General features: G+C 41.7%; 1 protein-coding gene across 5 annotated transcripts in view; it reads left to right on the plus strand.

The window, feature by feature from the left end:
• The window catches only part of OSBPL5 (oxysterol binding protein like 5), a 137,571-nt gene that overhangs the window by 104,264 nt on the left and 20,482 nt on the right, over positions 1-12,825 (plus strand). For all 5 annotated transcript variants that reach the window (XM_066187677.1, XM_066187674.1, XM_066187673.1 and 2 more), the window contains 2 exons: positions 4,041-4,212; positions 9,370-9,589. In XM_066187677.1, coding sequence (XP_066043774.1) covers positions 4,041-4,212; positions 9,370-9,589 — 392 coding nt within the window. The remainder of the gene's footprint in view (positions 1-4,040; positions 4,213-9,369; positions 9,590-12,825) is intronic.

A 12,825-nucleotide genomic window follows, 5' to 3' on the forward strand; every position in this document is an offset into this window, starting at 1 on the left:
CTGTGCTGCTTGCTTTTGTCCTGTGAGATATTTTTGTAATTTCAGATCTCTTCAAAGACTAGGACAGACTCAAGTTTGTCTTTGAACTGAACCTAGGTTAGCAGCATAAGAACCTTCTATTGTTTTGGGTTATTTTTCCAAGAGGGAGAAGAAATTAGTTTTGTCTCTTGGTTTTAGTAGCTCCTTTTGTCTGTGAAAAAAAAAAAAAAGAGTTGGTTCAAGCACATGCCTGCTGCTATTGAGCCGTGCAGCCTCCAGGTTTCTTCATGGTGCCAGCAGTGCCCTGCCCAGGAAGTGTCCTGCAAGGAGCCATAGTGATTCCTGTTTGCACCTGAAAGCATGTACAGGACAACCAAGGGATCAGGACCAGCCAGCCTGGGTTTGGGGAAGGCAGGTCCTGCTTGACCAACCTGATCTCCTTCTATGGCAAGGTGACCTGCTCAGTGGATGAGCACTGGAGCAGGATGCCCAGGAAAGTGGCTGAGTCACCATCCATGCAAATATTTAAAAGACGTGCAGATGTGGCACTTTGGGCCATGGTTTAATGGTGGACTTGGCAGTCCTGAGTTAACAGTTGGACTTAGAGGTATTTTCCAATGTAAACAATTCTCTGTTTCTATATCATTTCATTTGAGAAGAGCTTAAAATCTTTTGTAGGGAGGTTCTGCCACAAGCTGGCAATATACTTCTGTGTTTTTCTTCAGAATTTAAACATATGCTCAGTTTAAGCCACAGTTTGTGAAAAATTATAACTGACAATTGATTGTAGTTTTTACTTCGCAACTTCAAACCTCCTAAAAGAATATTATTGTAACTTTTTTTTTTTTTTTTTTCATCTTTCATATGCACCCTTTTGGGCTACCATTCCTCTCTGAAGGAACCCACGTCTTACATTCTTTTCTGGTCTAATTACCCTGTATACAAAAAACCCTACTTGAGTCACCCACTCAAAATTAGAACATGTGAGAATTGAGGTAGCCATGAAGCCTTCATGCTGTACTGTGACTGTAGGTGACAGCCTTTAATTATGTGACCACATTCATTTCTGCAGTTCCTGAGGGAGTGAGTAGACTTGTCAGGTAAGCAATTAAGTAATCCAAATGCTAGCATTTTTGTATCATCTTCACAATTCAGAAGAATACAGCTCAATAGAAAGGTCACTGAGGTGTAAAAACATTTCATACAGGCCTTTAGCAAGGAAACAGGTTTATCTTGTGTGCAATCCCTGTAATTGAGAGAGTATAATTTTATGGGTTTATGCTGCAATTAACACACCATTGACTTGCGGAGAATGTAACCTTTTTATTTCCAGAGGTAAACCTGTATTTTACATCTGGGTTAGTGACATATGTTTGTTTGGATTCACAGCACCACCTGATGGCTGAAGGCCCATTTCTGCGCTTGGGGATGCTCTGCATCCCTTCTGTTCAGTTTCTGTTAGATGTGAAAACAAAGGTGTACACTGATGCCATTTCTGTTTGCAGCAGGGCACAAGGAATGCTGACTGCTGATGCACAGCAAGTTCCTCTAAAGCTTTGGATATCTGCCTGGGACTATTAAAATGAATATTTAATGGTTTGGGGTTTTTTTAAATTTAAGCTCCTTGAATAAAGCTTCAGAAAAGATTCAAGTTTCTGATAATATTTCCCAGGGAGTTAGCTGAAGAGATGGAAACCCTAGATACATTGTGTAGAAATTTCCTCCGGTGACGTGGTGAACCCCAAATATTTTGACCAAGCCTGTAAGGTCATGTCAGTACTGGTGAACACCTGTGGCAGTGGGGTGGGGATAAAAGAGCTGCCCATGGGTCATGGCGAGCATGGGCTGCTCTGTCTACAATCCCCAGGAATGGGGGATGTCTGAGAGAAACTTGGGGCCACCCTTGCCTCAGCTGTCATAGGATAATGAGTGCCGCAGAGCACGGAGAAGATGACCTCGGTGCTGCCTCAAAGGGCTCATGCTGCTACAAATCAACCTACCTGTCAAAGCACCTGATTTTAACAGCCTATTTAATACAAAAATATCTTGACATATGCAGCATTTCCAAATGTCAAATCACACAGTTCTCGCTCTGCAGAGCTGGAAAAGAAAAGCAAATTTAAAAGCAAAGGAGAATCAAGGCAGGGAGCCTGAGCAGGAGTGTGCTCCCTTGTGTGGCACAGCCTGTAACAGATTTGCATAGTGGTGGGTTTGGGGGAGAAGGGATATGTAGGAGGAGGTGAATTTGTGCTCAGTGCAACCATTAACTCTAATGGGTTATCCATGCAAATCCTCCACATAGAAAGAAGGGAATAAATCTCTGCCTGTAAAGCCTTAATGCAAGAATATTTGTTAAATACAAAATAGTGCGAAATCAATTCCAACAGCTTTCAACCTTTCTAATCTTTTATTAACCATTATTTGTGATGTTATTAATAAATCATAAGCTGATGCTGAAGAAATTTATTGGATAAAATTAGAATAAATGAGTGGGGCTCTGCAGTGTTTGTGGTTAAATGTTCAAGTGCAATTCTTCAAAGATTTGAGATACTTTTATTTTACTGGTTGCAGCTTTGTATCAAAGCAAGCACTGAAAACCACTCGAATTTATAAATATTTCTTCATAAAAATGTTCTAGATTTTTTTTTTAAACTCTCATTGACCTTACAGAACTAAATTTTGGCCATGTTGAAGTTGATGGGAATTCTGCCCAGGAGAGCAGCAGGATCCCACATGAGATTTATGCATGTGCTTGATGCTCTGTGATAGAAAAGAATCTAATGGAAAATTTTGCCAAATGGGACCAGGAATGAATGCAGTCCAGGGAAACGCTGTTTGCAGCACTTGCCGTTGCTCAAGCAAAATCCTTTGTTTCCTTCACTGCCTCTCAATCACACTTCTAATTATTATGAAATGTATTCTGAGAAGTGTAATGAAGAGCTCTGTTTTACAAGCTTGAAATTAGAGGATCACTCCCTTGATACTTCAATTCTCGAATGTTCAGCTAATTTGCAGGTGCCCTGGCCTCATTAATGACTGCACGACAGAAGCAGGCTGTTTTCAGGTGCTTCCAGGAGTACAGCAGCTCCAGCACTGTGGTGGTTGGGCTTTAACACTCAGCTTTGTAGCCTTGTATGGATCACTACAAAAGGAGTCAAGGGTCAGCTTGGATTCCTGTACTTTTCATTTGCTGTCTGTCTGTGGGACCTCTGCAGGCCATAAGGAAATCCAGTGTGGCTGTGCATAGGGGCTGCAGTTTGTCTTGGCTCTGTGTCATGCTTATAATTTCTATAAAATGGACCCAAAATCTTCAGGTAAAGATTTTTTTGCAGCAAGATAAGAAAAAGAGATGCCCCACCCAGATTATCTGCTGGACCAGGCAGAGAGAAGGACTGGAAAAAAAAATCTTTAAAATAAAGAGAAAGAGGGAAAATGAACAGCCTGACAGCTTTCTCTAGTCTCAATCACTCTGTCACAAATTGACCGTCCTGGATCTTGACTGGAGTGGTGGTTACTGCAGCACTACAGCCAGCATGGGACCCCTGAGCAGGCTGTGGTTCAGTGATCCCAGAGAAAGCAGGGATCTGTCGCACACAGCTCAGTGCCCTGGTATCTCGCTGCCCTTGGGAAGTGTGTGAGGTGGGGATGCCAAGGGGTGAATGTGTTTTGGGGAGGGTATTACTTGCAGACATGAGATGCTGGGTGGTGTGGAAGCCGGGTACCCGCACAGATTCCCTGCATCTCAGACTAAATCAGAAAGGGGCAATGGGATGTGAGTAAGTTGTGGGAGATCAGAAGGGGATGTTGTCAGGGAAGAGGGAGGTGGGGTGAGCTTCCCATTGTATCACCCGTGCAGATGTGTTACTCTTGCAGCCGCTAAAACACACCATTCCTGGTAAGATAACCTAGGGATTATGTATATGAAAAGTATATTCTACACAGTGACTTCCTGAATGATAATGATAATGAGCTTTACTCCCAGGCAGGAAGCTTTTGAGAAGCAATGCGTGAATTGTGTTATTTGCTCTGCTATGCTTAAATAATTCCTTTTGTTTCCACAGGCCGATGCTGGCTGGATGCTTTGGAGCTTGCCCTGCGTTGCTCCAGCCTCTTCCGGCTCGGTGCCTCCAAGCAGGGCAAGGATGGAGAAGTGAACTGCTCCAGTGATTCTGCACATGCAGGGCTCAACCACCTCTTGCACACCAGTGCTATGTCAGACCAGGAGTTCTTCCAGTAAGATGGGGCTGTTTGTTACTTCTTAATGCACAGAGAGGTGTCATATGGCTCAAACTTGAGCATCAGCTAGCCAGGGTCCACTGAGGAGATTTGTTTAAAAACCAGCCTGTGTGTTCTGCTGCTGCATCCCTCACTAATATATGGGCTTGGTGTTGCCACCTACTGCTTGAACGCACAGGCTAGGGGAAATCTCAGCTGTGTTTGTTTGCACATAAACAACTTTCTTCTGTCCCCTGGTTGGGCCAAAATGCTGTCTGGGAATGCCAGCATGAAAAATGGCTTGCCTGAGTAAAGACTGCAGAATCTAGCTGCTGTAGTTACACAGACACAGTCACTAACAATGTCTGCGTGTTGCTAGCACATATGGCTCTGAGTCTGATCTATTTTTTAATAATGTGTACTCTTCCCTAGTAATAATGTGTCATAATCAGCAGAGTGCACACATTGCATCCTTCGTTTTTTAATTCCTTTTTCTCTCTGCAGGAGTTTTGAGGGGTGTCCAATTTCTTCCTCGATGAATCAGACATATTTTTACATAAGGGGAAAAAAGTCCCCACAGCCTTCTTTCTATTCATATACCTGGTATTACTGCAGCATTTTGGAACATCAAAGCTCTCTACACATTAAAAAGCCCCAGGCCTTGCTGTTGCTTATAGCTGAATAAGCAACTTCAGAAATCCTCCTGGTATGGACATTTGGCCTTTGTAGGGAGAACTGGCAGAGGTAGTGTCTATTTCTAGTTCTGCTGATTGGAATTTGACTTTCAGAGCTCACAGCAACACACCATTGGTTATGCAGTTTCTAGGGTAGCAATTCTTGCAGTCTGCAAAGATGATGCCTTGCAAAGCAGGACCTCACCTTTAAGAGGTTTTCTTGGTCTCTGTGACAACAGCAAGGGTCTGAGTCCTCTTTGTGAAGGTCTCTTTGGCTCCATGGGACCAAAGGGATGGCAGCATTTCAGTCTGCCCTTTGCCCTGATAGGTTCTGGTAATCCCAGCATGTGTTCTCCAGTTCTGCTGTATGGGTTTTTATCTAGAGTTTGTAGCAGAGCCTTACTGAAAAGCAGTGGGAGAAGAAAAGGAAATCTATTATCTTACCACATCATGTGCCCTAGTACTTGTGCTCATGGGCTTCTTTCATAATACTTTCCTTATGCCTGGGAGTCTCTATGCTCACTGTGATAATGAATTCAAGAATGCAGTGGACTTGTTTTTTGGCTGATGGATGTGTGTACAGAAATATATGTAATATTAAAATGGAGCCTGTGGCACTGAGAACCTTCAGGCTAACCCATGGCTACTATGAGCTGATGCAGAAGATAGGGTTAAAACTCTAGTAAAGTGTTTCTTCAGAATACCTTGTGTGAATGATGCTTAAGTGATGCCTCTATTTCACCTCTTAGTTGTCCAACTTCAAAAGCCCCCTTGAAATACGGGATTCAGTAGTAGTAGCACACATGGCAGAATTTTCAGCAGGACAGAGTTGCAATCAGATATTTCTTATAGGCTCATATTTTAGCTGAGTCTGGTTCAAGCTGGGCATTCAGCATATGATCATTTGGACAGCAGACTCTCCTTTCTGAATCCTACCACTGTGGGGAGTGTGTATCCAAACTCCCCAGTGCTTAAAGCCCAGGGTAGTCTGAAGGTTGCAGGACAGGAGGATGACTTGCTGTCATCCCTGAAGGAATAAAGAACATTTAAATAAGGGAGAATGCAAAACCCAAACTGTGCAAGTGCTGAGCAAAGTGGTTTTGGTTTGCCAGTGACAGTGGCTTCCTCACAGGGATTCAATCATTCTAATTAAATGCTTTCCCTCCAGGGAGTCTTACCAATTAAATTGGCATGCAGTTGTTAGGGGGGCAGTTAATTACATTTAACTCTATCTTCAAATTAGCCAAACTACTCTGTCAAGAACAGAAAAAGAAAGGGAAGATGATGGATATTATAGGGAGAACAAAACCCCCCTGGGAGCTGGCAAAGGCAGATTTTCTGTTGAGCCAAAGTTGCATTTGTCTGCTGGCTGCTCTGCTCCTTTCCTGCTGGGAAACAAATCAAGATTATACAGTGATTTCAAAATCCATGTCTTTAGTAGCATATAAATATGAGGGAGAGAACTGTGTGAGTGTATCAAAGGCTTAAGTACTATACTGTGTAAATCAGTGACTTTAGACAAGAGACTTTTAGGGCACCAGGCACTCTTCTTTTTAATATGATGTTGTATTTCTTGTGGCTTCCATGTCTTATCTGAAGCATCTCCAGGAATCTGGCTGGTCACTTGTTTGCAAGAACCAAAGTTTTTTCTTTGCTTTATGTAGAAGAGCAGTATCAAACCAAAGAAGTCCTGGTCACCAACTGATGTTTTCAGGAATGCCACTTAGGGAATAAAGCACTGCTGTAAGAAAACTCTAATATGCTGAAACAGTAAATTAGCCATGAAAAGTGCCAGGTTACCCAAGTTCATGGTGGAAATCCAGTGCTGACTTTTAGCATAGTCATTCCCCCCCAGCTTTTGGAGTCTGGTCCAAATCTCATTGGAAGCCCTTGGAAAGCCTTTACCTTGATTGATTGGCCAAGCTCGTGGCATGGCTTTTGTTTTTAGCATATCACACATATTCAGTGGTGATTCTCTTTGGAGGAAGAACCTGCATGCACCTCAGCATCTCATATTTGACACTCAGAATGAGAAGCATCTGTTTTCCTTTTGGTTCCCCAGAGTGGTTCTGTGGCTCTGGATGTATTTAGTTTTGCCTTGTTTGTGGTGGTGAGTAATCAGTGCACAGTTCAGTGGAATTTCATATGAATCTGATTTCCCTCCTGAACTAAATCTGAAATCCTTAAAAATACTCGGGTGGGGGTGGTAAGAGACAACTAAGAAAAGAGTACTTTACTCCATTAAACTTCAAATATTTCCCAAATGTGAGGCAGGTGACACTGGAAAACTTGCTCTTCTTACAAATGTGAAATAGAAACAAGTGCGACTTCTCAGCCATGAGCTAAAAGCCTTATAATGAACTCTTCTTTCAAGTATTTTTCTCCCGATGGAGAAGATTCTCACTCGGTAAAGGGGGCAAAGCAACCACAGACAACACTCACAAGTTCACTTGACCATTGAAAAATTAAGAAATAAACTAGGTATTTAAATGATCAAAAACTAATATTTTCCTGGACATACCATCCAGGAAACAACTGTGATGAGGAATCGTAGGATAATCTTTCCAGACAGCTCTCTCCTGATCTTTTTTTTCTGCTTTATTATTTTAAATTCGTGGGTGTAATCTATGCCTCCAGTGTATTTGGTTATCAGTCATTACATTTGCTGCTTGCTGGATAAAAAAAAAACAAAAACAAAAACAAAAAAAAAAACAAAAACAAAAAAACCCCCCTAACATCCTGGCACTAGAACAATGAAGACACATAATGTCGAATAGCAAATTATTATTGCTGGTCATTAACTCTGATTTTATGATCTTAGTTTTATGGTACAGTACAGCTGTCAATTAAAAAAAACCTTGTCATGTGTATATATAAATACTATATATATATGTATATGTACATATATATAAATACTATATATGTATGTGTGTATATATATATATATATGTATGTATATATATTTATATATGCAGACATATGTATATTTACAAATGGAATTAAACAAAAGATTTTCAAAAGGCACAGAAAGCTCTAGATGAGACACTTCCAAAAGAATTTTAGAAACTGAGCTCTGCCAGAAACTGAACTGTGGCTGTCACAATGTGGTTTGCTTGGCAAGTTAAAAATCATGAGTTTATTTCAGTGCATAGTTGTAAGTTGAGATCTTCTGAAAAGCTGATGCCAGCTCTGCTTTCTGATTCCTCTGTTGCTTTTTTTGTTTGTTTAAATTTAATCTGACTCTACCTAGCAATGCCTAATGATCTTTTTAAAATAGAAAAGAACAAAAAGGGAGCAAGGGTGGGAACTTCCAGCATTCGTGAGAAAATGCCCATCCTAGAGAAGCTTGATGCTTAACAGAGCATTCCCATGTACTAAGAAATCTCGGAGGGGAATACAGACTGGAAGAAGTTACAAAACTCTTCCAGATGCAGGGCCTGTTTAGATCCTCTGAAACCCTTTGTATAGCTGGAAATCTTTTTTTATTGCTCTATCTAGGAGCAATTTTTCACGAGGTCTCAGTTAAGAAATTTTCAGAGGAAGGACAAGCCGAGAAGCTCAGTAAATAGGAGCTAGGCCAGGCCATGGAGGAGGTAATGTGTCTGCAGACATGTATGAATAAGGAAAACTGTTTCCCATGATAGATACCACTTGAGAAAAGTGCATTTAGTGAATACTTTTCAGCACCTTACCTCTGGCCGGTTTTATCATGTTTGCCCTCTGTCATATGAACTTCATCTCCTTTTTCAAATGCAGATGCTGAAGGTTACTTGAGATATAATTTTTAGCATTCTCTAAAGTCTGGATCACTGAGCATAAAGACTGTTACAACTTCCATGCTTTCCCTTAGATGCTGTTATAATTCGGGAGTTCTTCTCGCATGCAATTGTCCACTCCATGCTTTCAACTCTGTTCTTCCACACAACATCATCTGGGGGAGGCACATTCCCCAGGTTAGCCTGGTGGATGGTGTGTGAGAAAGTACTTGCTTATATTAGTTTTTAAGTTTGTCTTTTCTAGAGTAGGTCTGACTTAGGACCACTGTCTGTTGAAATAAAATAACACTAGCGCTGAAAAGAAAATTTATCCCATAATGTCGTATTTTTCACATGTGCTGCAAACCACTGATTGGCTTCCGTAAAGGGAAAAGTCTCTCCTGATGGATACTTCAGATCTCTAATCAGCAGTGTAGAGTTGTTGGAGTGCACTTGCTCTGTATCACTCTGGACTCCTATCCAGAGCCAGCAGCAGGGCTGTGTAAGGGTGGGTAAATGGAGTGGCACATTTTGCAAAGTGCAGTTTGGAGGGGAAAATTTTGATGAAAAAATATCTCACTCTCTCTGTGATAAAACCCTTGTTATTCAAGAAATCAATGTCTGAGACTGTCCTGGTTTGCGTGCCCTATTCTGAGTCCTGGGGGTGTTTTTACTGTGGTTAAAAAGCCTTAAGCAACGTAGCTTTGTAAATCAAACTGAAGCAAGTAATGAACCGTGCATTGCAGGTTGAATGAATCAACCCTGGAGAACAACCACCATTTGGAAAACGATGCTTTTTCAGACAAGTCAGAGAGAGACAACATAGAGGAGTCAGAGAATGAAGCACAGGAGAACAGCCGGAAGACAAATGAAAGCGAGAGTGATCAGTCAGAAATACAGGGAGAGGTCTCTCCGGGAAGGAAGGGGACCACTTATATTGAACAAGTCTATGAAGAATTTGGAGAGGTAAGAAAACAAAAGTCTTGATTGCTGCCTGTTCCTGTTAAATTGTATCCCTTCATAGTATTTGTCATTCAGCCTTTTAGCTCTATGACAGGTAATGGCCAACTTTATGACTTCCGGTGTTTTACAGATAAAGCAAAGCACAGTTTACTGCTAAATTACGTGGTGTTATCATGTGCTTTAATAATTCTGCATTATGAACAGCAGCTCTGCTACCGTGCTTTGGTGTGTTTCCAGCATCAGTGATTGCTTTAACCAGTTATTGCATTAAAGATCTGCACAGCATTAGTGCATTCATGGAGCCAGCAGGAGAGGGGATTATTATCCTGGGCATGTGTCCTGGCCAATTAGAGTACTCAGTCTTTGTGTGATACAAAATATGACACTTCCCTTTTTTTATTATGCATGGAACATGCTTTTTTTGTGTGTCTGAATGGAGAATTTGAGCTACTTGATTGCTAAATGCCAGTTGCTCATCTGTAAGCCATTTCTCATGACAGCAGGAGGATGCATTTCTGTTCCACATAAGAGCCTTGTTAGCTGGATGTCACTGTGACACCTCTGAGGAAGGCAGTGGTGGAGAGCTGGGGCAGCCAAGCATGCTGGGTGAGAATTGGTCTGAGCTGGTAGCAGAGGAACTCTGCTCTGAGCACTCGCTTGCCTACTGTTTGAACAAGGGAGCTGATGTCTTGTTGGTGCTTCAAAGAAACACACTGCTAGAAAGATGTTTTTTCCTTAGAGTCACAGAATCCTAAAATGCTTTACATTGGAAAAGAGCCTTAAGATTGAGTCCAGTTATTAACTCAGCACTGCCAAGTCCACCACTAAACCATGTCCCTCAGCACCACATCTACATGGCTTTTAAGTACCTCCAGGGATGGTGACTTCATCACCACCTGTTCAAGGCCTGTTCCAATGCCAGACAATCCTTTTAGTGAAGAAATTTTTGCTAATATCCAATCTAAAGTTCCCCTGGCAAAACTTGAGGCCGCTTCCTCTTCTCCTATCACTTTTTACCTGGAGAAGATACCGACACTCATCTCTCTGTACCCTCCTTTCAGGTAGTTCTAGACAGTGATATCGTCCTCCCTCAGCCTTGTTTTCTGCAGGCTAAACCACCCAACTTCCCTCAGATGCCCTTCACAGGACTCATGCTCCAGATCCTTCACCAGCCTCTTGTGCTTTTTTTTCAATGTTTTCTTGAAAGCGTACTACTAATACTGATGAAAACAATATAGTCAAATATATCCTAAAAACACCTAAGTTCTCTTTAGTGCATTTTCCCCTCAAATCCCCTTGCAGACAGGCAAATGGTAACTGGGTTCAAACGTGAGATTTGAATATAGACGAGTAACTACGCACTGGCAAAATGAAAGCAAGCTTAACTTCTGTCAGCTGCTTATTCTGAAATGACCTTTCTTTACATGAAAAACTTGTCCTAGAAGTGGTAGTAGGGCAGGCTGATATTTTGGTGTTTGAGCAAACCTTATAGGTTAAACTGATGTGTGTACGTGGGTGTGTGTGTGTGAGAGAGAGACCTCTGCATTTTTACATTAAAATAAGAAAAAAATACACTACAAATCAAGTAAAAAAACTGGATTTCTGTTGGAGAGTGACACTTCATGTGGCATTAAATAAGGCTCTCTGTAGTGTGTCTGCTCAGGCATAGGTAGCGTCCAATGGGCTTCCAAAAAGAATTGCTATGTGACCTTGGCCGATGGGTGTTTTGTAAGATTTCTTCAAGAGGTGGGGCAGTCATCATCTGATTTTGAACTCACTGGTGAAAGGAACATAGCGAAAAATAGGTTTTGTGCAATGATGTAGCTCCTGTGGGTGGAGATACATCAAGGTAAACATGTGACAATAGTAATGTCACATCTTAAACTGAAGCTGCCCTCAGCCTGTGTGTGCAATTGGGGTGTGGTAGGACAAAGGTAACAAACAGGCACTGTTAAATTTTCAGCTTGGCTTTGAGGGCTCATTTTAAAGGTGTGCACGTGGGTAGGTGTATTGCTGTGCTCTTGGAAGGTGTTGGTGCATTTGGCGTTCCAGTTTTGCCTTCTTTGCAGTTGGAATGTGAAGGCAGAGACAGGCGTCAGAAGAACTTTGAGACTGCAAAAGCTGTTCTAGAATACAAAATAGACACTTCAGTAGGTAGACTGATAACAGAAAAAACCCCCCATTTTTTCCAAGCTTGTAATTTTAACAAGTTATAAAAAGGGTTATTATTTGAGGTTGTTCACATCTTCTTGCACCTTCTTCTGCTTCTGTTTATGTCCGTCCTGTGTGCAGTGATTCATTCTGAGTAACACTTTGTCCAGCAATTTCAACACGGCATTAATTTATATTGACAGTACATGGACACTTGAGAAGCTGGATAAATAATGAGAGTTCTGACAGACCTGTGTGCATTGTAAGCCCTAGGTCATGCTATGGTATTCCATTCCTCCTTGGAGGTTCAAGGTGTGTATTGCATCAGACTGTCAAAAGAAGAATGGTACAAAGAGGGAAAAGTAATTACAGTAACAGAGCTTTGTTGTTCCTCAGTTTGAAATTCCCTCAGCTTGCAAGCCCTGTAGGACTGGTAAACTTGCTGTGACTGTAGGGGTGATTGGGAGCCAACATGGTGGCAATGCTCAGGTGGTGAAAAAGAATATTTAATGATTTATACCACCTGGAAATTCTGTTGGGCTGTGCTATGCCCTCTCCCAAACCAAAGTCCATTCCACAAGTGAATCTGTGCCCTTTTTCTCATAGAAATGTCTTGCCTTAAATCAGTAGAAAGCTTAAGTGTTCTCTTTCACTGTTAAATTATGATGCCTAGGATGCATTAAAATGGCATTTTGGTTTGAAAATTTAATTTACCTTCTCTAGTGGTGTGAAAGGCCCATTCCTCCGTGTTGCACATCTCAGAGACCCACTGATTGCATAGGAACTACACAGGGCTGAAACCACAGCATAATCCCTGGCTTTTATAACCTACAGCAGGTAGGTTAAAAAAACCTTTCTGCTGCAAAAGGCTCTGAGCAGCACTGGCAGGTGCTGGAGTTTTCGTGCCTCTCACCTGGCAGTGGGGCCCTTGCCATATTGACACACCAGTTCATCTTGTCTAGAAGTTGGAGGACTGCTTCTATTCTCGGTCAATTACTTGTTTACCTCCTACATTTTTCTACATATCTCCTAGTGAATCTTATAATCTCTCATTGGCAGAGAATGGGACTGAGAAGAGCTTCTTCTGT

The sequence above is a fragment of the Chamaea fasciata genome, unplaced genomic scaffold (genome assembly GCF_029207755.1).
Source record: "Chamaea fasciata isolate MVZ Bird 193981 ecotype frontalis unplaced genomic scaffold, bChaFas1.0.hap1 SCAF_7, whole genome shotgun sequence".
Lineage (NCBI taxonomy): Eukaryota > Metazoa > Chordata > Aves > Passeriformes > Sylviidae > Chamaea > Chamaea fasciata.